The sequence below is a fragment of the Gekko japonicus genome, unplaced genomic scaffold (genome assembly GCF_001447785.1).
Source record: "Gekko japonicus isolate JY-2015 unplaced genomic scaffold, Gekko_japonicus_V1.1 scaffold373, whole genome shotgun sequence".
Classification (NCBI taxonomy): Eukaryota; Metazoa; Chordata; class Lepidosauria; order Squamata; family Gekkonidae; genus Gekko; species Gekko japonicus.
Window position 1 is genome coordinate 413,644 of NW_015167542.1, and position 27,734 is coordinate 441,377.

General features: G+C 42.5%; 1 protein-coding gene across 1 annotated transcript in view; it reads left to right on the forward strand.

Annotated features, from left to right (window-relative positions):
• The window catches only part of SH3RF2 (SH3 domain containing ring finger 2), a 95,938-nt gene extending 70,311 nt beyond the window's left edge, over window positions 1–25,627 (forward strand). The window contains exons 7-10 of the mRNA XM_015413606.1: window positions 8,400–8,635; window positions 11,517–11,869; window positions 13,584–13,898; window positions 25,184–25,627. Of these exons, the coding sequence (XP_015269092.1) occupies window positions 8,400–8,635; window positions 11,517–11,869; window positions 13,584–13,883 (889 nt within the window). The 3' untranslated portion in view covers window positions 13,884–13,898; window positions 25,184–25,627. The remainder of the gene's footprint in view (window positions 1–8,399; window positions 8,636–11,516; window positions 11,870–13,583; window positions 13,899–25,183) is intronic.
• Window positions 25,628–27,734: the final 2,107 nt, after the last annotated feature.

The window sequence follows — 27,734 nt, forward strand, 5'->3', positions numbered from 1 at the left end:
CGTTTTTGTCCTTTATCATGGCCAGCTTTGCATGGAACGTTCCCTTGATTTCTCCAATTTTCTTGAAGAGATCTCTAGTCCTTCCCATTCTATTGTTTTCTTCTATTACTTTGCACTGTTCATTCAGGAAGGCCTCCTTATCTCTCCTTGCTGTTCTCTGGAAATCTGCATTCAGTTGGGTAAATCTTTCCTTTTCGCCTTTGCCTTTTGCTTTCCTTCTTTCCTCTGCTATTTAAAAAGCCTCATCAGACAGCCACTTTGCTTTCTTCAATTTTTTTTCCTTTGGGATGGTGGTGATTGCTGCCTCCTGTATAATGTCACGAACCTCCGTCCATAGTTCTTCAGGCACTCTGTCTATCAAATCTAGTCCCTTAAACCTATTCTTCACCTCCACTGTATATTCATCAGGGATCTGATCTAGGTCAAATCTGAATGGCCTAGTGGTTTTCCCAACTTTCTTCAGTTTAAGTCTGAATTTTGCAATGAGTAGCTCATGATCTGAGCCACAGTCAACTCCAGGTCTTGTTTTTACTGACTGGATAGAGCTTCTCCATCTTTGACTGCAAATGATATAGTCAATCTGATTTTGGTGTTGCCCATCTGGTGATGTCCATGTGTAGAGTCGCCTCTTAGGCTGTTGGATGAAGGTGTTCGCTGTGACCAGTGTGTTCTCTTGGGAAAACTCTGTTAGCGTTTGCCCTGCTTCATTTTGTTCTCCAAGGCCAAACTTGTCTGTTATTCCGGTTACCTTTTGACTTCCTACTTTAGCATTCCAGTCCTCTATGGTGATGAGGACATCTTCTTTTGGTGTTAGCTCTAGGAGGTTTTGTAGGTCTTCAAAGAACTGGTTAAAGTAAAGGATAACAATAAATGGACAGCTTTCATAACAACAGAGAGTAAGCAGTGGGATCCCCCAAGAATCTGTGTTCAGTCTGATACTATTTTAAATAATTCTTAAATTATTTGAAGTCAGGATGAGCAGTAAGGTATCCAAGGTTACTGATGACACTGAAGTTATTCAAGATAGTATAATCCAAACTGAACCTCAGAGAACCCCCAAAGGATTTGTGTAACCTGGGTGAATGGCCAACTCAATCGCAAATGGGATTGGGATAACTAAGTACAAACTGATGTACACTGAGGTAAAAAAAAAAAGTGATGAGGGCTATGTGACTACCTGGGGAAATGAATCTTGTGATTATGGCTGACAGTTGAGTGAAAACATCATCTTAGCACATAGGAGCACTGAAAAGGCAAACTCAGTACTGGAAATCATTATGTAAAGAAATGAAAATAAAACTGCCAGGATTATAATGCCTTTAACTTTCAGACTCTTCTAGTTATCCCATCTCAAGATATACCATAGGAATAGCAAAAAGTGACAAAATGAACGGGGGTTTGGAGCATTTTCTCTACAAGACACCTTTAAAAAGGATTGGATATATGCACGAGGAGTTAGTTATGATAATATAGCTTTGTTAGCGTTCCAGATGCTGGGACACAAAGTAAAGGATTGTACCCTTCATACTTTCCTTGCAGTCTTCCCATAGGAATCTGGTTGACTGACAGTGAACAATTTAGTCTAATACAATAGAGCTCAGCGTATGTTCTTGTTGAAACCAAGTCAGCAGGTACAATATTGATTTATGCAAAAATCAGAGTTAAATAATGTGAGCAATGGTAACCAGAACACAGTTATATATTTTTCAGATATCAAGGGGAGCATTAGAAATGTTTCCTCATTTACTTTTGTTCCTTAAAAGTTGATAGTCAGTTTCAAGAAGTAGTGATTTAGAAATGCCTAGTCTGCCACATATTGGACTCCTGAAAAATTACTTGTGGATTATTGTCGTTCCCAGTAGCACTTATTACAGGTTAGACACTGATGGATATGACAGTAAAGTGAGACTACTGCAGAAGGATGAACAGCTGAAGGCCTATGGGGATAACTTTCCAGATCAGCCAACTCTGTTTTCATATGTAATCATATCAAAAGAGCACAGTCCTCTCTCACGGGTACAGCCATACTGCTACTCTGAAAATACATAGAAGGGTAAGAGGTGAATTGTTGAAACCAGTCCAAGGAAATGAAATGTGGAATTTGATAATGCATCCTGAGTGGGTTGGTGTTTTTTTTTAAGAACATGTAGTTTCAATTGAGAAATCTACAGTTTGTTTATAAGGATCTCAAAGAAAGGGTGCCATTCTAAGTCATTCCACACTGGACTTTTAGCCCTCTCCAGGTATAATTCACCATACCAGTCTCGTACAGTCCTTAAACAAAAAATCATTGTGACCAATCATTTCCAGTTAAACTTCTTCTATTTATTAAGAAAACAAAATAAATATTCTTTAGTAAGTCAAGTAGGTTCTGTACATAATCACCAAATGAAATAAAGGTTGTATACTTGTTTGAGGATGAGCCAAGTAAGATGGGGGTGGTTTCCTATTTCCATACCATCATTTACATCACAGTAAAGCCATTCATAGGAGCTGCGGTGGCTCAAGTGGTTAAGATGCTGAACTGCAGGCTGTGGAAGGTCAGTAGTTCAGCAGTTCAAGACCCGGGTGCCGCATGATGGAGTGAGCTTCCATCTCTAGTTCCAGCTCCTGCCAACCTAGCAGTTTGAAGGCAAGAAATTGCAAGTAGATAAATAGGTACCACTTCGGTGGGAAGGTAACAGCGTTCCATGCGCCTTGGTGTTTAGTCATGCCGGCCACATGACCACGGAAACGTCTTCGGACAGCGCTGGCTCTTCGGCTTTGAAACGGAGATGAGCACCGCAACCCTAGAGTCGGACGCGACTGGCTTTCGAGCAAGGGAACCTTTACCTTTACCTAAAGCCATTCATGCTTTAGTGGAAACATGGAGAATATTAGCCTGAGTGGTTACCTATATTATATAATAATAATAATAATAATAATAGTTACCTATATTCAGTGTTCCCTCTAAGCTGAGTTAGTGTGAGCTAGCTCACAGTTTTTTAGCCTCTGGCTCACACATTTTTGTCTCAGCTCAGGAAGGAGGGCTCTGGAGCAGACTAATTTATGCAGTAGCCAAATTGCACACTCACAACTTTCATGCCAGGAGCTCACAAAGTAGAATTTTTGTTCACAAGAGCCCACAGCTTAGAGGGAACATTGCCTATATTTAATATTATCCCTGTGGTATCTTCCTAGAAGCTGACGCTAAAACAGAAGGCTGTAGAACTGGACTCCCTTCAGTGCCACTGACAGAGGGGGACTGGGGGGACAAAATTTAGGGGGCCCAAGTCAACTGGGGGGCCCTCAAAGCCAGAGTCATGCGGCATCCAGCTGAAAGTGTTTCCATTTATTTTTAAAATGCAGTTCTGGCTGCAGCCACTCCTGTTTTCCATTTTATCCCCACAACACTTGTGAGGTAGGCCTGGCTGAGAGTGTGTCACCTAGCAACCTTCTGTGGCAGGTGGGGATCTGAGTATTAGAGACACGTGGCAGGTTGCTTAAAAACTCTCTTATTACATGTTGCCTGTCGTGAAGATAACCTGGTTCCAGGTGTTCCTGTTCCCTTTATTTTTGGGACTGCAACTTCCATCATCATTCTGCAGTTGGTGGCCAGTTTTCAAACATGTTATGCCTGCCACAAACAGAGACCCTTAGCTTCCATTGCAAATAGCACCGGGTGGTGGTGGTCTGTCTCACCTGGGCCAGGATTTCCCCATGTCTTTCCATTTTGACCCTGGAACTCCCAAAATCACCCTGAAGCTGGTGGCCAATTTTGAGTCTCCTAGTTTTATTCTCTGATGAGTTATCCATGCCAGCGTGGTGTAGTGGTTAAAGTGTAGGACTAGGATCTGAGAAACCCAGGTTCAAATCCCCACTCTGCCATGGAAGCTCTCTGGGTGACCTTTGGCCAGCCATACAATCTCAGCTTAATCTACCTTGCTGGGTTGTTGTGATTATAAAATGGAGGAGAGGATGATGATGTAAGCTGCTTTGGGTCCCCATTGGGGAGAAAGGCTGGATATAAGTAAAATAGATAATAAATAAAAACTGGATGGACAGACAGGTTGATCATTTTATTACTATAGATTCGTGGTAACCACAAGAAGTAATTTGTTATGATATTTGGTTTGGATCAGGGTCATGTAGGGGGCCCAGGTAGAATCTTTGTCCAGGGGCCCATCATGCCTCTCGGCAGCCATGGCTCCCTTAAATTTCCCCTAAAGTCATGCTTAGCTAGGAGAGTTGTATGCTTTCTAGATAAATGTAAGTTTAACAAGGGTGAAACTGGTGTTGTGACTATAACCTCTTTCTACACTTCCAAAGCCTTGCACCTGCTTCACCTTTCTGTGTTTTAGTTCTGTCCTGTCTTTGTGTCCTTAAGTAATGTACACCAAGTGGTCCCAGTCCCAATGAAGAGCTTGATTGGCTCTCCCTGTTTCCAAATGAACATGGCTGTTAGGTGATAGTCAATGACAGGCAAATGGAAAAGTGGAAGTAAAGCTTGCACAGCAATCAATATCATATTAATTACACCCAAATGGAAATGTTTGAATGGGAAGCAACGGTGAATGCTATGTCACTATAGTCTTCACTCAGCTCTCTGTGATACCTATTTTCTGTTGTTGCTGAACTTCTTCTATCTAGTACTGCTCATACACGTATCACCTTAAGCAGAAATTAGAACCAAGAAATATTTTAAAAGACCTCACTCAGTATTATTTCTCTTACATTTGATTATTGCGCCTATGAATTTTACCACTGAGAGGGTAACAATCATTTGTATCTGATAGTAGCCATGACACCTGCGCTCGCGCATTTAGCAATTCCATATCTTTAAGTAAAGGGGTGACTAAATTAGCCCTCAACTCATTGAATATAGGGCACTCCATAATCATATGTTTGATGGTTTTGATTTTATCATATTAGCATTTGTGTATTCTATTAGAGTATGATACTCTATTATGTCTGCCCTCCAAAACTGCTGAGGGAAGAACGTTCATTCTTGCCAAAGTAAAAGCTCTTCTTAGTTTTGGGACTGTAAATTGATAAAAATATTTCGGCAGTTGCATCGGGAGGGCAATTCCCAAATGGAGTGTCAAACATATCCTGCATGCCCTAATAGACGTGCTTGTAGCATCCAACTTCCTTACACATTTTAAAATTTTGTCTTATAATGTCTTTAGTTTTTGTATTTTAATCATATCATTTGTTATTCCTAGGCATTTCATTTTCTTTTCCAGTAGCTGATCCTATTGGCTGTAATGTTTATCTGCCTGGATAAGCCCAAGTAGAGTAGATTCTCCCTCAGATTTTAAAACCTTTACTGTTGTTGCTGAACTATAGCTTCTTTAATCCATTGGTAGGGTGTCATACATCCGTCTTCTTGTCAACACACATGCAAAAATGTTCAAAAGTACAACACTTACAGTAACGGCGAAGAAATTTTGCTGAACTGCTTACAAATGAAAACAAAATCTGCAGCCATATAGAAAATGGCTTTGTTCACTGCCTAGCCCTCTTTTTTGCCAGGAAAAATAGCCATGGAGAGAGGGGGTGAGAGGCAGGTTGGCAGAGGGGCTTATGCCATGCATTGAACCATGTTGGCTAAATGCTGAATTAGTTCAGATGAATCTCCGTTAAGTCTAAGAGGAACGTTTGCCATTCTTGAAATGGTGTGGTTTGAGATGATTGTGAACTGCAAATGTAATGTCTGAACAACTCTGAGACATTGTAACCCTTGATAACATGAAGAACTGCAAGAAACTGAAGAATTCCAAGTTTTTGTCTGTTGTATGAGATGTGACATGGTCTATTGGAAATTTAACTATCCGTGTTATTGCTTGTACTGAAGACACGTTTATTCATTTTTTCCCTTGGTTATATTTTACTATGTTAAATTGCTTAGTTCAAATTGGAGACACCATAGCCACTTTGGGCCCCAAATTATCCCTTCAGATATCCTCTGAACCTCTTTCATAAAAGAGAGGCAGTGTCTCTTCTTCATCTTTCTGGCTCATTTCTCCACAATATAGCCTCTGATAACACAGTGGTCCCGTCTCACCAATAAAATGAATAAACAATCAAAAACCTGGCTCACAAATACACTTAGCATCTTCATAAAGTACTTCAGTCATGAACACCAATTTTAAGGCCTACTATTCTGTATTCTCCTTTGGAAATTTCCTCATAATAAATTGATGCCTTGGTTATTTTGATGAATCACTGCCCCATTATTAAATCATAAATCATTTTTGAAGTGCAGAACAGCCACAAGAAGGTAACAAAAAGAGCTAGAAGTGCTGCCTTTTCCCTTCTCTCAGAGGAGTTAGTGCAGATATGTCTTCATGGCTCACGTTCCAAGCAAATTAGGAGCACTTAGGAGGGTTATTTAAGCACTAGCATCATGTAGGAGATTGATGGCCTTCTCAGCAATTTAACAGAGTTAGGTGAAAGAGCTATGTGGCCTCATCAGAGAAAGTAGATGAGTGAAGCAATAATAAGGAGTGACAGCAACTCACCATGGGGGAAGAAACCGCAGCTGGGGAAATGGAATTACAAGAAGCAAAGAGTGTGAAAACTCCCTCAGATCTTCCCTACAGGATCGCTGCCTTCCTTGGTGTCCCATCAAGAAATCCATTTGCGTTTAAAAGCCCCTCTCCATCCCCTTTCTCTGCATCTGCACAGAAAATTCAGGAGAATCAGTAGGGCTCAGCTTGGTGAACGACACCGTGGAGTCTTCACCACCATGAAATTTCAGTAGTAAAATGGAAGGATTGCTAGTTTATAAAATGGAGCAAGATTAATTCACCAAGCTTCATTTGCTCCTTAGTGGTGCTCTCTTCCCTGCCATCTTTCAGTTAATCAGCGATTTCTAACAAATTACTGTACAATGGATTGAATTCAATACACAAGAAGCTCACATTTTATCCCCTTCCCTGCTGTTTTATATTCTAGTAGGTAGAATAAATCCTGAAGCTGCTGCCAACTTGCTCACTCCTCTATACAAACCAGAAATCATGAAATATACTCTGGATATACTTGTTACCTCCACTCCATTTCCCCATGGATTTTTACTTCCAAAGTATTTGCTTTGCTTCTGAATCATGTGGACATTTAAATGGCTGGCTGCATTATTTACTCCCCCACTTCTCCCCTCGTTCTTTTTATCTGCCATTTCATGCTCCCAGACAAATACCTGCAACTATCAGAAAATGGCAGAGAGGAAGACAGGCCTCAACAACTGGCAACTGCCTAGCTGTCACCTCCATTCCCGCTAGTCATCTAACTCAAATAACATGTTTAGATTTTGTACATTCCCAGTTGTAAAAGTGAATGCATAATCATAGTCATGCTCAGTAAAAGTTGCGGCTGGCTTAATATGATCAGTAGGAACAAGGGCACGAGTGAGTGTTGACTGTTAAAGTATCAAGGAGAGCTGGTTAAGACTTGGATCCACTGGAGTGTTTCTGTGGAGGTAAGGATTTCTCACCTCTCCCCAAAATGTGCTTCCCAAAATGCTGTTCCTGGGGAGAAGCATTTCCGGGTACATTTTGGGCTGCAACAAGATGGGGAGATAAGAAAGTTTTGCTCCACAGAAAGAAATCCTTCTAACCACAGAAATGCTACAGTGGATCTAAGCCTAGAACCCAAAGTAGCAGATCATCTGGTATTTCACTGGGCTTGTAGCCATGCAAGCACTGGAAGCTTTGTCATTCAAACTGGATTTGCTCACTCCACATAAATACTTGTGGCTTGATTTAAACTAGCAGGGTCACTAATTTGTAGCAGATATTCTTGCACATTCTGCTTTTGAATAAAAATTGTCACAAGCTTTGAGCTCCTTGTGAGAGGAAGTGATATCCTAAACCCGTACATAAAATAAAAATACCCATTGGCTGTGTGCTGTCACAATAGAATCATTTATAGCATAGGCTGTACTATAAAAAATATGGCCTTTGTGGTGTTTTGTTTTTACATGGGAGGGCAGACTTTGTCATTAATATTTCCATTGTGGTATTCTGTCCCAGAAATGGCACAAGGGATGCTGGTTTCAGATCAAAAGAGATGAGTTACAAAATGGTGGGAGAGAATGAGAATGGCAGGGTTGCATGCCTTACTTTTAACTAGGCAATATGAGAAATATATAAATATGCAAGGATTTCAGGATATTTTATTGCATAATGTATAGATGCTTTACTTATTTAATGAATTAATTTGATTTATACCCCACCCTCCCTGCCAAGGCAGGCTTAGGGTGGCTGATCTGTTGGCTGATCTGACTTCCTTTTTTTCATAGATGAACTCCAAACTCTAGATCTGGATTGCACAGCTTTGTTTGCTTTCTAATGATCTAAAATAAGCTTTTCCCCTTTCTCTCTCCCCTTCTCTTTTATTCGGCTCTCCTTAACAACCAGGAAATCATCAAGTTTCCCTGATTCAAGAATGCCTTCCCTCTATGCTACTTGGACATTATCTACTTCCTCACTTTCATCCCAGGGAAGCATCTCAGAGAATGGCCCAAGGCAAAGCAGATCTTTGAAATCCGCCTTCATGCCGACATCTTTGGCCTCACCTATGAGGGATCTCTCTGTGCCAGCTGCTTCAGGGCAAACAGCATCACAGAGGAGGGGACGTGGCAACAATAGGAAGAGTAAGTCCTAGTGAGAGAGGCATGTTGTGGACCTGTTCTCAAGTGGCAGAGAGATCATTAGACACCTTTAATTAGCACATTGAAACTTGAGGCTGATGCAATACACATAAATACTATGCTATGCCTCCCTAAGAGCTGTGAACTTGATTGCATACAATATACACATATCCGGCTGGGTAGGAAGTCTGGCCTGCCAAAGGCATGAATGTATAAATTGTGGCCTCTGACAATCCAGAAATGTGCAGTAGGATTAATTGTTCAGAAACTATCCGGAGAGAGATCTTTGTACACAGAGAAAAACAATACCCTGTGTATCACAGGTCTTTCACACTTTAAATAGAACTGAGATTGTGGGGATAAAGTGGAAGCTTCAGCAATGACTTCTACAAACTTACTGTTCGAGGTCGACCCAAGATCTCATTAGGGCAGCATTTATTCTGAAAGAATGTCAGGACTATATGATGGACTACATGATGGCGCATAAGTCATTTTAGAAAATAAGAGTAGTTATATATATCATAGCATCATTGTCCCATGTAGGGATGGGCCTGAACTGCATTTTTGTGGTACAGTTCATGGCTGAACCATAACCAAACCAGGAATTGATAGGCTGGTTCACAAATTGAACCAGTTCATATTGGTTTGTGAGCCATTTAAAGTTTAAACCCCTGCTTTCTGCTCCCTGTGAAAAGCGGCGGGAAACTGAAAGCAGGGGGTTAAATGGCTCAGAGCCATTTCACCTCACGTTTTTTGCTCACTGTGGCTTTTGGCAGCAAGCAATAAGCAGGGGGTGAAATGGTTGGGAGGCATTTCACCTCTGCTTTTTGCTCACCAGCAGTGAGCAGAAAGCTGGGGGTGAAATGGGGAGCAGAAAGTGGTGGTTTAAATGGCTCCAAGCAGGGAGCAGAAAGCAGTGGTTTAAATCGCTCCAAGCCATTTAAACCAAACAGCTGTTGCTCCCTGCTGCTTAGCTGTTTTTCATGAAGAGTAGAAAGCAGGGGTTTAAGTGAAGCCATTAAACCACTGTTTTCTGCTCTTCACAGACCACCACAAACTGCATCAAAATTTGTGGAAGTTCATGGTGGCTCCAGTTTGCAAACATTGGTTCGCGAACTATGAACTTGCCAAAAATCCTGATGAACTTTAGATCGTCAGCCAGTTTGTGCCCATCCCTAATCCAATGGTAATTGTTAGAGTAACATAGGCCCAAAAAAGATCTTTCTGCATCACAAGGGTAAGGGAGACAACAGAAAGGGGAGAAGAAAAAGAAATGTAGGATTCACAGAGGAATTCATACAAAAGTAATTAATACACACTTTATGATTAAGAGAACAGCTGCTTAGAGAACAGGAGCTTTTTGGGTAGCTGAAGCTGATACAGTTGATGGAGCGAAGGTCACGTTCAGCGTTATAAACAAAGGCAGAAAAACAGAGTGTCACAATCATGGAGATCTTTGAAAGTATATATAAAGTATTTGGTTCTGAATGTGGTGGAGAACAAAAACTTGCCACCTTGTTGCTGGCCCTGCCTCAGTAACTGTAGCTGCAGGAAGCTTTGGTGGCACAGATACAGACGTAATATTTCTGGAGATGTTGAAACCATGGGGGAAAGACTGGGTTTTTGTGCAACTGAAACGCCAGAAATATTGGTGTGTTTGTGTGTGTTAAAATATAGGTAATAGCCACTGTTCTTATTATTCCTAAATTTATTTTATTGATTTAACGTAGTGTGTAAAAACTAACAACTTAGCATTTAAAACACTATTACTTGACATATATACTGAATATGGGGAGGAGAACATAAGAACATGAGAGATGCCAATGTTGGATCAGGCCAAAGGCCCATCCAGTCCAACACTCTGTATCACACAGTGGCCAGAAATGCCAGTGACATCAGGAGAAACCCCTGGAAAATTGGGGGGACGGATTTTTCCCCCCTTAATTTTTCTGGAGTTTTGTTTTGTTATGTTTTGATTTTTAAGGCCTTCACATCTCTAGGTACAATTCATCCTAGTGGGGAGATCAAGTGATCTAAAGTTTCATCTGTTAAATTTATTTGCATCTTGCCAAGAGACAAAAGGTAGTGCAAATGAATTTCCTCTTGGTTTAAAATAAACAATGAAGTAACAGACTTAGAGCAGGTGGTAACAGTTGGTTTAATACAGCAAAGCATTTTTAGCCAAATGGGTAGTACGGCAATTCTAAGTTATTACAAATGAAAGCAGTGGGATCCACATTATTGTTAGCTTTTCAATATACTTTAGACAGCTGTTAATATATTTTATGCCCCCATTTATAAGCAAGTGAAGACGAGACATATGATTCTGCCTTTTACTGGGTCAGACTGTTGGTCCATTGAGCCCAGTATTGTTTACTTGCCTGGCATAGTTTCTTTGTATTCTCACTCAGTCCCAGCCCTGCTGCCAAACATCCCTTTTAAACTGAAGATTATACAGCTTGGTGGTTCTGTATGCAACATATGTGCCCTTCAGTGTTCCCTCTAAGCCGAGTTAGTGTGAGCTAGCTCACAGTTTTTTAGCCTCCAGCACACACATTTTTTGTCTTAGCTCAGGAAGGGGATGGCTCCAGAGCAAACTAATTTATGCAGTAGCCAAATCACCTGCTCACAACTTTAATGCCAGTAGCTCACAAAGTAGAATTTTTGCTCACAGGACTCCACAGCTTAGAGGGAACATTGGTGCCCTTCCATAGAATTATAAGCCTCTTGCAACTTACTAGGAGTTCACAAAAACAAGTTGCAAATTCAAATAAGCACTTCAGGAATTTTCTCCAGCTATTTTTGGTGTGAATACTCTGCATTTAGCTGTTAAGGGCTGATTATTATTCTTATCCCTCCGCTTTTCCTAATCCCGTCTCCACAGATGGATCTCTTCAGAAACCTGTGCAGCCTATAGCTCTTATTCCACTCATCGGCTCCCTGAGGCGCACTTCTGCCACCCCTTTACGACCCCAGCAATCTCCAATATATCAGCATATCTCCAGTCTGCCCCGAGGAGCTGGCACAGCTGACACAGGAGCCAGGCTAAATTCTTCCCATGATTCTTCATTGGTGTTAGTGCCTCGGAGTGGAAACAGCAGAGCTCCTTCTGTGTGTAGCTCAGTACTAGACACCAAAGAATTGCCAACAAAAGGCGAATTGACTCTAAAGCCACCTGCATCCGCTCCACCCTCCATACTGGTGAAGCCAGATACCTCCAGAAACACTACTGAGAAGGTAACCGTGGAGTCTCCACATTGTACAGGGGGTGAACTCATGGTTGAGTTAGTGTGGAGAGCAGTCACTAAAGATCTCAGTGTTAACAGCAGGATTTTTCAAGATGAGTAGCCGTGTTTTTCTGTAGCAGCAAAAAAGAGCAAGAGTCCAGTAGCACCTTAAGGACTAACAAAAATAGTAAAAGGGACTCACAACCAAGCTTTTGTGAGTCACTGTTCACTACTTCAGATGATTTTTGTTGACTATTATGGACTTTTCCTGACTATTATAGACTCTGTAGGGATTCTCTATAATACACTATCTGCATCATTCATGATTTCTCCAGAAGAATTTCCCAACTGTGGCTTGCAATATCCTCGTTTCTCATTAACTCAGCATCACTAGTCATACAACATATAGTGCTCTCTTCCAGTATACCAGATGTTTCTTCATCTCCAGCTATTAGCTAGGGGAAACACACTCACACACCATACACACAAAAATCAGCTATGCCTCAGTGGGCAACTAGTTAGTGAAGTAGAATGGAAATATGGCTGCAGTGGAAGTGATTTTATCACTGCCACAGAAAATCTGTTGGCTGACCAGAGTAACCCATGTCAAAGTCCTCTTTATTCATGGAAGTTAGGCTTGGGATAAATCTTTTCAGAGGCTCAAACCAAAGAGAAGTAGAGGAACAGAAGTTTAAAAAGTGCATTTATAAGCTTTAATGTAAGCACTTTGTGTGTTCCAAGTGCCTCGAATATATTCTCTCAGTAATTTTTAACACAACCCTTGAAGCTTGGGCAGCATTATTCCCAGTTTTGCAGATGGAACTGGGCAAAAAGATTGTGACTTCTACTTCTGTTGAATTTTCATCTTGCCTTTCCTCCAGGAGCTCAGAACACAGTAGATGGCCCTTCCCTCTTCTATTTAATCTTCATAGCACCCAGCCAGTTAGGCTAAGAGACTGTGACTGACCCTAGGTCACCTAGCAAGTTTCATGGCGGAATGGTCATAAGCCATCATAGTAACCACTATGCCACAGTGGCTCTGGACTTGCCCAAGGCTACCTGAGGCTGAAGGACCACCTCCCCTTACATGTTCCCCACTGGCAGCTTCAATCTTCCTGGCAGGGTATTCTGTCAGTTCCCCCTTTGTCCAAGGCAAGGATTTTATTTTTATTTTTTTGTATTGCTGTTACTATTGGGTTAATATAGCAGAGTTTTGCCCAGTCATAGAAGCGTGATACTGAGTGCAGTGAATAAATCTCCCAAGAAGTATATTGCAAAAAGGGTTAACTTACATTTATTCAAGTAGATTCAGTTCCCATTCAGGTTGCAGTTGAAAGAAGAGAAAGAAGCCTAATCTGAAGAGTACTTTCCCTCTCACAAATGACCAGCTAATCTAGCATCGTGTGTATGGGAGTATTATGAGGGCATTGTCTCTATAGGAGACAAATAACTTGCAGAACTGTGTGCTGCTTGATAAATAGTTTCCACTGCAGCACAGTTTTATAGGCATAACTAGTACACTTATTGGCACTGACTCCTCTTTTTTCAAACATTGCTCAATGTGCCATTTCCTAAGCATTCTGTCAATCCGGAGGGGGCAGGGAAAGAAAGCTTGCTTTTCTAGTTCATTGCTAGGCAGGCTTACAATTTAATTTTGGTTTTGTTGTGTCAGCATGCAGCCAAAACAATGGCAGCAATAACTCCTGACTTCTGTTCTGTTTTAGCAAGTGAAAACAGTGAGGTTTCAGAACTACAGCCCTCCACCATCCAAGAGACACAGCTCTCAGTTTTCATCCAGCCTGCCCAATGGCAAGACTGAGCAAGGAGGAGCTACTGAAGCCACACAAACAGAAGCAACGAAGGGCCCTGATGCCTCAGCTCTCTATTCCCACCGCATTGGCTCTAGTCCGGTTCATCAAAGAAGGATGCTGCATCCCAAGACCTCCTCCCTGGACCTTTCTAGCCAAGCAGGTCACCTGACCTTTCCTACAAAAAAGAATTATAACAGCACCTCTGAAAATTGATAAAAGGTTAAAAAGGTAAAGGTAAAGGTTCCTACTTAATTGCTTCCATTTGGAAAAAAATAATCTATTTTTCTTTGCTGCAAGGGGGGAAACCCTTACGTATGCCATAAATAAACACTTCTTCAGTGTAAATCTCACAGAAAAGTTAGGCCTCTGCCAAGAAACTACAATAGCAGAGATGGTCAACAAATGACTGATGGATACTTCTGATCCCATATTGTACAGAAGGGTCTTGTTTTGTGTGGCTTTGATCATTACCTCAGCTGCAAAAGTCTGCCATGGTCAGGCATTTCTCTCCACATACAAAGACTGTCAGGGCTCTTTTTGTAGCAGGAACTCCTTTGCATATTAGGTGACACACCCCTAATTTAGCCAATCCTCCAAGAGCTTACAGAGCTGTTCTTACAGGGGCTACTGTAAGCTCTCGGAGGACTGGCTACATTAGGGGTGTGTAGCCTTGAGAGATCGTGTGCATGGAGGCCTGCTCAAAAGCCACACTGGACTATTACATTCAACTACTGTGCAATACAATTAGAAAGGGTAAAGCAATCATGTTACAAAACATTAGACCTTCTTTGGTCTGTGCTATTCCATTCCACAGTGGATAAAATAGTTCCCTGCCTCTCTGGCTGAGTTTTCAAATTCCCCTTATGCTTTGTTTCCTACCTCAGTTTGTACCTGAAGAGTTTGGAGTCAATTTATATTATGTCTTTTTAGGAAACGTGTATATCCCAATGTCCAGCATAGTTAATCGAGATAAATAATGAAACACAATTAATGCACTGGGTCTCCCCGGCCATGAATTTTGGATCCTGCTTCCATAAACCAGCTGACTGCTATAACGACTGAACAGTACACCAAGCATCTAGTAGCGATGGTAATGCAAACTCCACATGATTAAGAAAAAGGCATCATAAATGTGTGTGTGTGTGTGTGTGTATGTGTGTATATATACACACACACATATACATATATATAAGTGTGAGAAATTTGTGCCCCAACAGGTCAAAGGTCAGTTACATGCTTTTACATGCTTTTCAGGAAACAGTCATCATATTTTTAAAACTTCATGATCTGAAGTTGCAATCTTAGGCTCACTTATTAGGGAAGAAACCGCATTGCACTCAGAGGGACTTATTTCCAAGCAACCATGCTTAGGATCTGACTCCAGCTGACTGCTATAACGACTGAACAGTGCACCAAGCATCTAGTAGCGATGGTGATGCAAACTCCACACGATTAAGAAAAAGGCATCATATATGTGTATATATATAAGTGTGAGAAATTTGTGCCCCAACAGGTCAAAGGTCAGTTACATGCTTTTCAGGAAACAGTCATCATATTTTTAAAACTTCATGATCTGAAGTTGCAATCTTAGGCTCACTTATTAGGGAAGAAACCGCATTGCACTCAGAGGGACTTATTTCCAAGCAACCATGCTTAGGATCTGACTGTACATTTCTATTCATAGAGTAGAGCTACATTGAGATTTTTCTAAAACTCAGAAGCCCCACATTGTTAACCACAGTGCTCATCTACTGTCCACCTAGGCCCTCCTGATCTCTCGCCCATGTTTTGCCCTCAATCTCCAAGAACAGCCTACAGAATGGTGCCGCAGGAGGATGTCAGGACCTTTCATAAAGCCCTTCCTTTCTCCCATCCCACTCTTATGTATTTTCAGCCAGTTTCATCTACATACCTGCTTGCTTGCTTCCAAGCTATGCTTAGGATCTGACTGTACATTTCTATTCATAGAGTAGAGCTACATTGAGATTTTTCTAAAACTCAGAAGCCCCACATTGTAAACCACAGTGCTCATCTACTGTCCATCTAGGCCCTCCTGATCTCTTGCCCATGTTTTGCCCTCAATCTCCAAGCACAGCCTACAGAATGGTGCCGCAGGAGGATGTCAGGACCTTTCATAAAGCCCTTCCTTTCTCCCATCCCACTCTTATTTATTTTCAGCCAGTTTCATCTACATACCTGCTTGCTTGCTTCCAAGCTTGCTCCCAGTCCCTGCTATGTAACCTCGGTAATAAGGGGAATTGGAATGCAGTATCTGTTTAACCCGGCTGTTAGAATAGCACTAAACGGTAGGGCTTTGTTTATTTTGTTCTCGCTGCTAGTTCAAAGGCCAAACATTCAAGGCAAAAGTGAGGGAAGCCTGAAATTGTGATGTCTCCTACTGCATTGTTGCAATAAAGGGTGGGAGCACACTTCCTCGAGTCCTTGCAAAAAGTGAATGAAATTGACACAATGGAAGTTGACAGGCTGAAGGAGACAATTTTCCACTTGGAATCCAGTGCAACTGGAGGACAGAGTTATCATTTCCTCACACCAACCGTCTTTTTAATCTTCATTTGCAAAACAATATAATGCCACCCATCCTTTCAGATTTATCCTCCTTTGGGGGCTCAAATTAACCCCTATGTCATATGGAAAGTCAGCACTTCTCAGGTCATTGTAGCACTAAGATCCCCATGTCACTTTTGCAGAGACAAGTACAGTGAATACAACACAGGAAGAAGTTTTCATTTATGGCATACTTAAGTAGGATACGTGGCACAAGGCATAGAGAGAAAGGGTAATTAGATTGGTAATCATTGCTAGTATGGCATTATTTGACATGCAACAGTTTTGTTATGCAGGTAAAGTGGGGAGGATTTAAGGCCACGTGCATCATGTGTAAACAATCAAGTGTCTACCTTGCTGCATGAGGAAACAAAGCTGCATCACACACAGTCTGACAGAAATAATGGAGACAAATTATTATCATCATGTTTGTATCAAGCCCTTCTCCCAAGAAGCCTACATGAGGTTCCCACATGCTATATTCAGAGGGTTCCTGCATGGTCAGTTAGTGTAGGGGAGAGTGTCTGGGCCAAAGCCAGGCCTTAAGATTTCATGACTGAATAGGCATTTGAACCCAGCCCCCCTTGACTCATTCTGTCCACTGTACTTTAGAAGGGTCATCCCTGAGCTCTGATCTGGATAGCCCAGGCAAGCCCAATCTCGTCAGATCTCGGAAGCTAAGCAGAGCCGACCCTGGCAAGTACTTGGAAGGGAGACCTCCAAGGAATACCAGGGCTGGGATGCAGAGGCAGGCAATAGCAAGCCACCTCTCTGAAATGACCAAGCCCCCCTCTAAGGGTAGCCAGAAGTCAACCATGACTTCCAGGCACACATACACGCATGCACACACACACACACACACACACACACAAAACACTCACAAAAAAGGGTCTTCCCTGAAAGTAGCCAACATATTTTGAGCTTCCCAAAGCTTCTTTTCCAGGGAATTCTTAACTATATTAAAAAGAGCTCTTGTGGCGTCTATTCTCCTTAGCCTTCTCACACCCTATAGCCCCCTTAGATACAATTAAATATTCCGTTTGTAGCCAAAAATAGGCTCCTAATCAAGTTGGTTATTTTGCTGCGTGTCTGAAAGCTGCAGCCCATGGTGATTTCCAGCCATGGGTGCCTCTGTTTCCAAACAATCTTGCTACTTTCGCAGTTCACTTGTCTTCCTTACAACCCCCAGGAAAAATGATGTGTACGAAGCAGTTAGTGACTGATAAATATTTTGGAATAAGTATATCAAGCTTGGCTTTGGGGGGTTTTTTTGTTTGTTTTTTAAATAAACGCTACAAAAGTATTCCTGCACCAGGGAAACCCAGGCTTCCTTCAGTGCCCACAAAAGTATCTAGTTCCATAGCTCAAGTAGCTTTCAGCAATCAGACCTTTGGGGGGGTTCTTGCCTATTGTATGTTGCTCATAAACGTGCGCGCGCACACACTCGTGAGACTCACTTAATCCAAAAATACCCAGTGCTTGCGAATAGGCAGATGGAATCACTGGCAAATGCTTCACTGAGTGAAAATACTGACGGGTAGATGCCAGCTGAGAAAACATGGAAAGCGGGATTGGCATTTTAGAGCCTTTGAAAACTTCTTTCATCCATTTGCATGAGCAGTCTTCGTTCCCAAAGCCAAACCTGGCTGAGCCGATTACAGGGTTCGCTGAGCCAGAGGGGCAGTTTAGCCACATCAGATGGGGCCCTTGGGCCAAAAATCTGACAGCCCTGATTCAAAACCATGACAATGTTATGATTGCTTGCCTTTAAGCAGCAGAGGCTTTGGCACTGGGATGGGTTTAGCCTACTACATGCTACTGTAATTATTCACCAAGAGGAGTTAGTTGAAAACAAAGAAAAACCTCTCCAGTCCAACAGAAGCAGCTGTTCTGTGCTGGTGCTGTGGCAAATGTAACAGCACTTGCTGCCTTTGTAAACCAAGTATTTCCTTCAAATCAGGAATGGCAGCTGTGGAAAAACTGTACCATGGAGAGCTAGAATAATTTACAATGCAGTCCTAAAAATGCTTTCCCGGTAGTAAGCGCCATTCAGTAGGATTCCGAGTAGACCTGCTTTGGATGGTACTGTAAGTTGCTAGGGTTTTTTACCTTTTACTGAACACTTTCCTTTTGGTTGTTACTGTGTTCACTCTCACAATCAGTGAGATAAGTCACTGCATTCCTCATGGGACAGATGGAAACTGCAGCTGAGAGGAGCTTACCCTTGGGCCTCCACTTTGTTGCGATAGACCTGTGGCTGGAAATTGGGTTTCCTAGACCCAAGTCCAACTATAGCCCTTGGACTCTGCTAGCTCTGTTTGTGGACCTCCATGATACTAAAACCCACATAATAGGAGGAAATGCTCAACAAGCAATTTTAGAGTTTGAAAGTTGTCTTCACCATCAGAAATAAGTAATCTTTGTCTTACACAACAAGTCGGACTCTAAACCCATTTGGAGTGAGTAGAGATCAAATGAACATTCACAAGTATTGAAGGAGAAGGTCCTTGTAACAGTGCTGGAGAACCTTTCTGCATACTTCCACTGCCCCAGTGTTCATTGTGTATGCTCAGTTGGAAGTGATCTCTTCTCAATGAGGGTTAGAGACACCATTGTGCAAAGGACACTTTCTGCAACACTCAGCCCATGTTATGCACCAAGATAGAGTTCTTTATTAGTGATGGAAACGTTCATAGTTTCTCATTTTGGACAATATATTCTGCAGTTTTCTGTTCTGTGTACTTCATTCCAAATCTCGTATGAGAACCAGGAAGTAATGCAGAGCACTAAAAATCCCTGCCTAAATACTAGAAATATTCTTCAGCAACATGTCTAGCTTCCAAGATCATAGCAGACATTATATACATACTTTCATGCATATTTTCACACACATGAACACTACAAATGTTTTTTAATGAAAGTTGGAGAGGGGGGTTGTAAAGATTAATTCTGTACCCAATATCATATTGTGTTTTACCAGTATTTCCATGCATTTATGACATAGATGCACCTGTGGTCATGAGGCCTGGTTTCAGGTATCTAGGACTTTAAAGTGCTGTGAGGGTCACAGGACTGTGGAATATCAAGTGGATAAGATGTCCTATAATTCCTTTCCAGCACCCTGGCATACAGGCATCAGGATGGGCCACGGAGGGAATATGTCCACATTGCAATATAGAGCTGTGGGTGATAGGGGACTCTCATCTGCATTATTGATTACTAGGAAAAAGGCCCGTTGTGGAAATAAATACAACGGCCTCTAGAAAGAGGCTCTGGGCGGGTGCCCCGACCTTGGACACTCAGTGTCAATTTGCTGTGGCGACCTCAGCAGGGTATAATGACACTAAGTCCACCATTTTCTCCAGAGGAACTGATCTCTGCTACCTAAAGAACAGTTGTAATTTTGAGTGATCTCCAGCCCTCACCTGGAGATTGGCAACAATGGTTCCCCAGAAGGGAATAGTTGGTTTGGAGGGGGAGTCTATGGCTTTGTACCTGTCTGAGGTCCCACGCCTCCTGAAACCTCACCCTCTCCAGGCTCCATCCCTCACATCTCTAGGAATTTCCCACCTGGAGTTGGCAACCCTATCTCCTTCCCAGCCAATCATCAACCTACCTTTATTTCCCCCTCACTCTTCAGCTTTCCACCCCCCACATACCTGCAGCCTCTCCCGTGCTCTGAAGCCCTGACTGCTATGTCACATTGGCTGTCATATGGGGGCCACCTCAGCAGCATATAAGGATACAGAGCCCACCATTTTCTCCAGGGGCACTGATCTCTGCCATCTGGAAAGCAGTTGTAATTCTGTGTGATGTCCATCCCTCAACTGGAGATTGGTCACATTTTACCTCAGAACAGCAAAACTGTTTAGAATGTTAGAGGCAAAAGCCAATCAAGTCGCATATGCAAACGACCTCTGTGTTCTGAGGCAAAGGCCAATGAGGCTGCATATGCAAATAACCTCTGTGTTCTGACTGGCAAGGGGGGGGAGAGAGGATTAGCAAAATGTTTAGAATGTTAGAGGCAGGACTCAGGCAAAGCAGCCAGTGGATAGGGAGACCCTCTGAACGACAGATCAGAGAGAGAACTGATTTTGGAGCGTGTGGAATGTTCTAGAGAAGTGCCACCACCATTCGGCTTTTATTTATAAGGGAGATAAGAATGGGACACAAAGTAGAGGGAGATGTAACTGGTCAGGATTAAATAATGTCAAGCATTGGCCTTCTGCTGGTTGGTCATGATGACCCACAAATAGGTAAGGTGGACCAGCATAGCTGCCTACAGGCCAGGAAAATAAACCACTTTGGCCTGCTGCTGTCCCTTTAACAAAGGCTTCTAATGGAGAAACCAGCTAAAAGACTGGTTGAAAAACTGGCAATCCCATGAGTTACACAACACACCTATTGTGTTGTTTGTCATTTGACCAAATAAACAAAAACGGTTTCTTTGTGAAAGGCTGATGTTTCCAAGAGATTGGTTCCATCCTGCAGATGACCTTGAGAGCTTTGGGGTGCTCATTGGACCCAAACATGTTGTTTGAAAGGCAGGTTGGTGTAATGGCCAGGAGTGCCTTCTATCATCTGCATCTGGTTTGCCAACTCTTACCCTTTTAGACTCAACTGATCTGGCCACAAATATCTATGCTTTTGTAACATCATGGTCAGATTACTGTAATATGCTCTATGTTGGGCTGTCCTTGAGGGCAACCCTAAAAGTACAGCCAGTTCAGAACACAGCAGCCTGAATAATGTCAGGGTCTTAGCCAATGGGAAACATCCTAAAACATCTACACTGGTTGTCTGTTTGTTTTCAAGTCAATTCAAGGTGCCACTTATAACCTTTAAAGCCCCTCACAATCCAGGACCAGCATATCTAAAGGACCATCTCCACCCGTATTTCTCCATATGCCAGCTATGACTGCCACCTACTGGCCATTCCACCCATTTAAGGTAGCTCACTTGGCGTCCATCAACCAGAGCCTGTGACTTCTCCATTGTCACTCTCCCTTTGCGGAATAAGCTCCCTGAGGCAGTGGAGGCACCATCCTTAGAAGTTTTCAGAAGGTACTGCAAGGCTGTTTATTTGCTAGGGCTTTTAATGAGGTATAAACTACAGGTATCTCTTGGGGAGAGAGGAGCTATTTGATTTGAGGGGGATTTTCTGTTTGTTTGTTTTAATCTTGTTGCTTTTTAATTGTAATATTTTAAATTATGTTTTGTAAGCTGTCTTGAGCCACAAAGAACAGTGGGATATAAATCTTTCAATTAAACAGTTAAGTAAAGGGGGAAAAGAGATACAACCATATAGAATGAAATGAGAAATGGATCCCATTTTGCAGGTTGGGGTGAAGGTGGGTCCTGGGGCCATGGACTAGTGAGTATAGGGATGTGAGGTTGTATATAAAGAGCAAGCCTGCCATGGGGAGGTGGGTTGTATACGACACTGCCAGTGCAAGTGGATGACTGGCACCAACTCCCTTGAAAGGCTGCTTCCAAGCAAAGGTTTTTGCTTTTTGACAGTAAGCCTGGCACTTGCAGCCTACACAGTGATTGTTCCATCCCTGTTCTGTCTAGCAGGAGAGGGGTAGGCGGTACAGTATTATCACCAAATCCCCACCATGGCTGGTATCTCCTCTCATGAGGTACTAGAAACCCCCTGAAAAGGCACAGGGAGAAGAAATGTCTAAAGCTCTCAAGCCACCTTACTGTGGATGGTGTGAGAGCCAGCTGAAAGCTTGTTTCCAAGTATCTTTTGGTAAACAAAAATAATAGTCAAAGTTAACCTACAGTAGTAGGAGAAATACTGCTACAATACTTACCCTCTGGATACGAATCAGAAAGGGATTATAGGAATAACTCCTGTTTGCTCTGAGGGGTTAACAAAGATAGCTGAATAGAAAGATACTAAATCCTGTATACTAAGCCTTGTCCGTGTCCTAAGTTTAACCCGTCCTGCTGAGGTATTTCAGACATGCCCTGAGGACTAGGCTTTTCAGAACTGTTTAGAATCCATACGCTCCCAAGGACAGCTATAAGAGCTGCACAGGTCCAGAACTCCTAAAATAACAATTAGAGATAGAAGCCAAGCTGGCATCCACTTTTTAAAGAATTTTAACACACACCCATTCCACATTATGTACTTTGCTTGCTATTATACAAGGTCAGCAAGTGCCAGGTGGACATTTGGGTCAGAAATCTAGACTGCAGTTTAGACACTTAGTAATAAACTGCTTAGTTGAAAGCTCATACCAGCAATATTCAGGGTAACTAGATAAGGTTGAACACATACAAAGAACGTGTCTGTTCCATGCCTGCTAAGTTTGCATTAACAACAAGTAGTAAATTGTTCCTTGCCTGGCTGGCACAATGTAGCAGTGCACAGAACCAGGCTAATGTTGTTGCTGCCACTGTGATGGCACCACATCCATCTCCAATATGCCAGAATTTCAGGGGGGGCACACAATGGCTCATGCCACACCCACCTAAGAGTGTGTAGTTAGTTTGCTGCAGGCTCATAGGCTACATACTTAACCTGCTAGTCCTTGGTGATCCTGCAGTTGTAAGAGCTGTGGGATGGATGCTTGGCTAAAGACTATGTGGATGAAGATATCGAGAGCTATGTTTATTGAAGTACATCCATCCCTCTCTGAAAACTACCAAGGGGAAAAGAAGTCTCAAGTAATCTAGAGGACAAGTATCAGTTTTGACCATCAAAACAAGCAGCTGAATGCTGTCTGCAGTCCTCTCCTCACCGGTGTGTTATGACTGCATTAGAATATGTTTCTGCACACTCCCTTGCACCACTGAGGCTGAGGGGGGAAGAGAGGCTTTGGTTTCCTCCAGTCATGTGAATTTAAGAGCAGTATGGATGAGAGGAGGGGAGAAAGTTGATGAAAGAGGTGCTTTTTGTGGAACAGCAAGGAGCTATTTTGAGCCAGGGCAGGAGATATATAAAGCAGGATTTGCTTGTGCAGGATGCTTCAGTGCTTTGATGCCATGGTGATAAGCTCCTTAGAAAGACCAAAATAGAGCAAGATGGATGAGAGGAGTTTAGTGGGGGGGTGGACATGTTTTACAGTGATGGATCTTTTCTAAAAGCTACAAAATACACCCACTTTCCTACTGAATAACTACCTCGTCCTGTATGAGGGAAGGGAAGAACAAGGAATGGTAATAAGTTCTCATGCACTTTTGGAGAGAAATAACAGGCAGAACAGAAAGACCCCCAATTGGTGGGCCTCTAGTTGGTATAATAGCCCCCCCAAGAGCAGCATTGTGTACTCTTAGACGGCTTCACATCTGGCCGTTGTATATTCTGGGAAGCAGCAGCCAATCACTTCCTTATACATAAGCGTCAAAATGCATATGTGCAGTTGCCATATTGTTTTGACATATTGGTTTCCTAATGTGGAGAGCTTTCTTTCTCGAGCAGTTCTAATTTGTTCACTGGAAATGGAGCCAAAGAAGCCTTGCAGAAGCATAGCACTTGGGGAAGAATGGCTTGATAAGAGGCAGTAGCTCAGGTTCACGATGAGCACAATTTAAACTTGTTGCATATAGTTAGTTAATGAAACGCTTGAGCTGACTGGAGAATTTGCATCTGATTGTTTGTCAGATGTAATTGCCTGGGTAGCTGTGTAGCTACTCAAGGACCCAGAAGTCCTGAAGCAATTAACCCCTTGAGCTTGAAACTTCAGTCATTGCTCCTTGATTTTTTATAAAAGAAGGAAACTGTGTTAACCAGTTCTTTGCCCATGCTTTGTTTCTCCAAAAATGCAGTAGCAAAACCATGATGGTTCCATAAGGCCCTACATACGATCGTAGCCACTTAGTTAACAATAATAGTAAAGTAATGCAAAGAGATGCAGCAGGGTTTCCTCTTCAGACTTTTGGACTGACAAAAAAAGGGAAGCATGCACAAATATGTCGATTTTATGATGGCCCAAAGGGGAAGCATTTCCCTGCCTCCTTCCCCCACTGGAGAAATTAACCATCTGCCTTGCACGCTGAGTGATGTTTCTCCCTTTATTACCTATATCTGTCTCCAGCAATTCTTCTTCTTAATTTCTGTTTTCTTGACAAAAGTCATAAACAGCAAGCCCCCACACACTAAAAGAGAAGCTAAGGTTTACTACCTGAATTACATGATTTTACCACAGCCGCCAAAAATTTAGCCACAAAGTGTCTCCAGCAATTGAAATATACATTAAAGTTGTATGACCTTCTCCTAGGCCTGCACCCATTTACACAGCCAACTGTAAAGCACCTTGATCAAGTAGACTGGTGTCCCCCCTTCACAACTCAGCAGTGGTGTTTGGTAAGCCCACCCCTCTCTCCCACCACTACTTTATGTTATTAATTACATTTTAATTACATAAATTAATTTATGTTATGTAATTACAGTTCACAATGTCATAACATTTAACAGGAATCCATAAGATCTCTTTACTAAAAACTTAAGCAGATGCATTAGATCTTTAAGTAGGACCAAACAGAAAATAAAAGGTTGGGCTGGATCCTTTAAGATTTCCACTGGCAGAAGCAGATTGTCTCCCACTTTCCCCTTCCCCAGAAGCTCCTTTTGACACTAAAAGTCTGCTCCAAGGTTCAGGGGACCTGTATGACCATCAAGGAGCATGGGACAGGGGGGGCGCTGTAGGGAAGAGGGGCCAGATTTCCCCCTCTTCCCTCTTGTACCAGCAGGAAGCTGGCAGGATCCAATTTAGTATTTTTCTATGTTCAGCTATCCTAATTGTGCTCTGGGCACTTTATAAGAAATTTATATCTTTATAAGAGATTTATATCTATATGTATATACATAATATAGATAGTAGAGGATGTGTGAAGGATTTAGCGAGGTTTTTTTATTGTATAAAATTATAATGTATAAGATTAACTGTTTGTAGCTCCCATGAAATAAATGTAATAGGGTGTTTTTTTCCTCCCAGATGAGAAAAGAACCACTTTAAAGAGCCGAATAAAAAAAACTGATGAGTGAGTTCAGCTTGCAATGATTTCTGAATGTCCATGGCTCTGATCCCTACATGACAGATGGGGAAGAAGAACAGCACAAGGTTGCCTGTGGCTTGCAGGACCTCAGATACTCTGCAAGGACAACTCTGATTCCATAGACATCCATGCAGATGCATCCATAAAAGCCCAGTGTCAGCAAACCACTTTAACCCACACCACTAACATGGCTTTGCTCTGGCACTTCAGCTACTTCTAGTGTTGTCAGTGGCTCTAACACTTACGCCTTTCTGACAGGAACACAAGGGGAGGGGGGAATTGCTGTGACACATGAATGCATTTTTATTTCCATAAATAGCCATGTTTTGTCATTGCGGGGAAAAGGAGGGAAAGGACCGTGACACAAGAAGTTTCACATATGAAAGATTATTTTTCTTCAAACTAGAGCATCTTTGACGGAAGGAGGAGGAGATAATGGGTTTATTTCGTAGACCTGGAAGACAGGTCTCCTTTTCATTTCTCGAGCCACTTGACAGACTGCAAAAGGCCAGCAGCAGTGAACTGACATCCAGTCTTCACATAGGGTTCCCTGGAGGAGTGGGGGGTGGGAGAGACAAAAACAGAACCTCATCACATTAGAATGAATGTATTTATTTCAACACCTATACCCTGCTTGCCTCCCCCATGTGCATCCAAAGAATCCATACTCCAATACAGGTACTTACAATACCTATTCTCCATTTTATCCTCAATAGCCCGGTGAGGTAGGTTAGGCTGAGAATGGGTGGCTGGCTTGAACTAACTTGGCAGAGTGGGGATTCAAACAGGGGTCTCCCACATCCTAGGCTGATGCTCTTAACCACTGGCTCACATATCAAAATCTTTCCTTAGTTCATAGGCTGTAGTGATAGCTATATTTTTAAACAAGCAGGATTTTTTTTACTGTATTTTACGGATGTGTATTTTGGACATGATGCACAAATGAGCTTCCCCCCACCCCCCAATACAGCTATTGTGTTATTGCTGCCATTTGGCTGTGGTACCCCTCGATGAGACAGAACACTTCCTTTCTATAGTTCTTTACAATGTTTTCGTTCCACAATGATGGAACAACCTCCCCAGGGAGGCATGCCTGGCCCATTCAGTTTCAGTCTTCAGGAGGCAGTTGAAAATGGTTTTATTGAGGCCTGCATTTGGCCAATATCATTTCCTATTTATTGGCAGTTCTAATTGTGATTTTAAATGTTGATCTTGTGTACATTTTTAATAATTGTCATTTGAGTTCTGCAAGGTAGAAAGGTGGCTAATAAATGTTTTAAATAAAATAAATAAATGTATCCCCTGATGATGGTCATTCTGGGGCCCCGGAAGAGTCATCAGTGTTCCACCTACCTGGGATGGGACTGAAGAAACAGTCTTTGAAGTATGAAGGTAGAAGAGAAGAAGAAGAAGAGATTGGATTTATACCCCACCCTTCACTTGGAGTCTCAGAGCAGCTTACAAACCCCTTTTTTCCCTACCCCATCCCACAAGAGACACCCTGTGAGGTAGGTGGAGCTGAGAGAGCTCTTTCCAAAACTGCTCTTTTAAGGACAGCTCTGACAGAACTATGGCTTGCCCAAGGTCATCCAGCAGCTACAAGTGGAGGAGTGGGGAATCCAACCCGATTCTCCCAGATCAAAGTCTGCGCACTTCACCACGACACCAAACTGGCTCTCACACCAAACTGGCATAAGGCTATTTGAGACTGGGGTTGGTTGGGCAAAGTTGTTAACAGGTTCCTTGTGGTCAGAAAGCTTTTCAGGATTCTAGGATGCTGGAGTGATGTTGCCTGAAGACCAACATTGCCTGGATGTGTACTTATGGGTCCACTTGAGCATCTGTGAAAACAGTTGCTTATAAAAAGTCCCATAAGGTTCCCTTATGCACTCCTCTCAGAGAAACTAACTCTATGACAGGCCAGATCCGGGCTAGCGAATCAGGGGCCCCTAAAACCAGCCCACCCCCATCCACCCCAGGGGGATCTGGCAGCCCTAGTTTAAGCAGAGGCCTGTGGCCCAAATGGTGGAAGTTAATTGATTTGGGTATCCTTGAACTTGCAGCTTGCTTTAGAGAAAAAGAAATGGAGGAGATGGGACTATTTCTGTCTTTAGCCTGGGGGGGGGGGGTGAGCAGAAGCCCAAAATATATCTAGGCACTTAAACATGCTTTTCCTGGACTCATTCAGCAGCCATAGCTGCTGCTAATGGAATACGTGCCCTCATGCAAGAGGAGTCATGGCTGCTGCTAGATTCAGAGGAAGGTCAAGGAGCATAGAAGCAGGGCAATAAGTTTAGCTAACTGCTCTAGGGAGTTCTGCTTATTTCACTTTGCTGGCCTTCTCTCTGTTTTGACTCAGACAACGCCACTGCTTTTCTTTGGCTGAATCCACGTGCAGTTTAAATTCCAGCCCAGCAGCACCCGAGCACTCCCCATGCATGCCAAGCCCCCATTCCACCTCTTTGCTTCTGCACAGAGCAGCCTACTTCA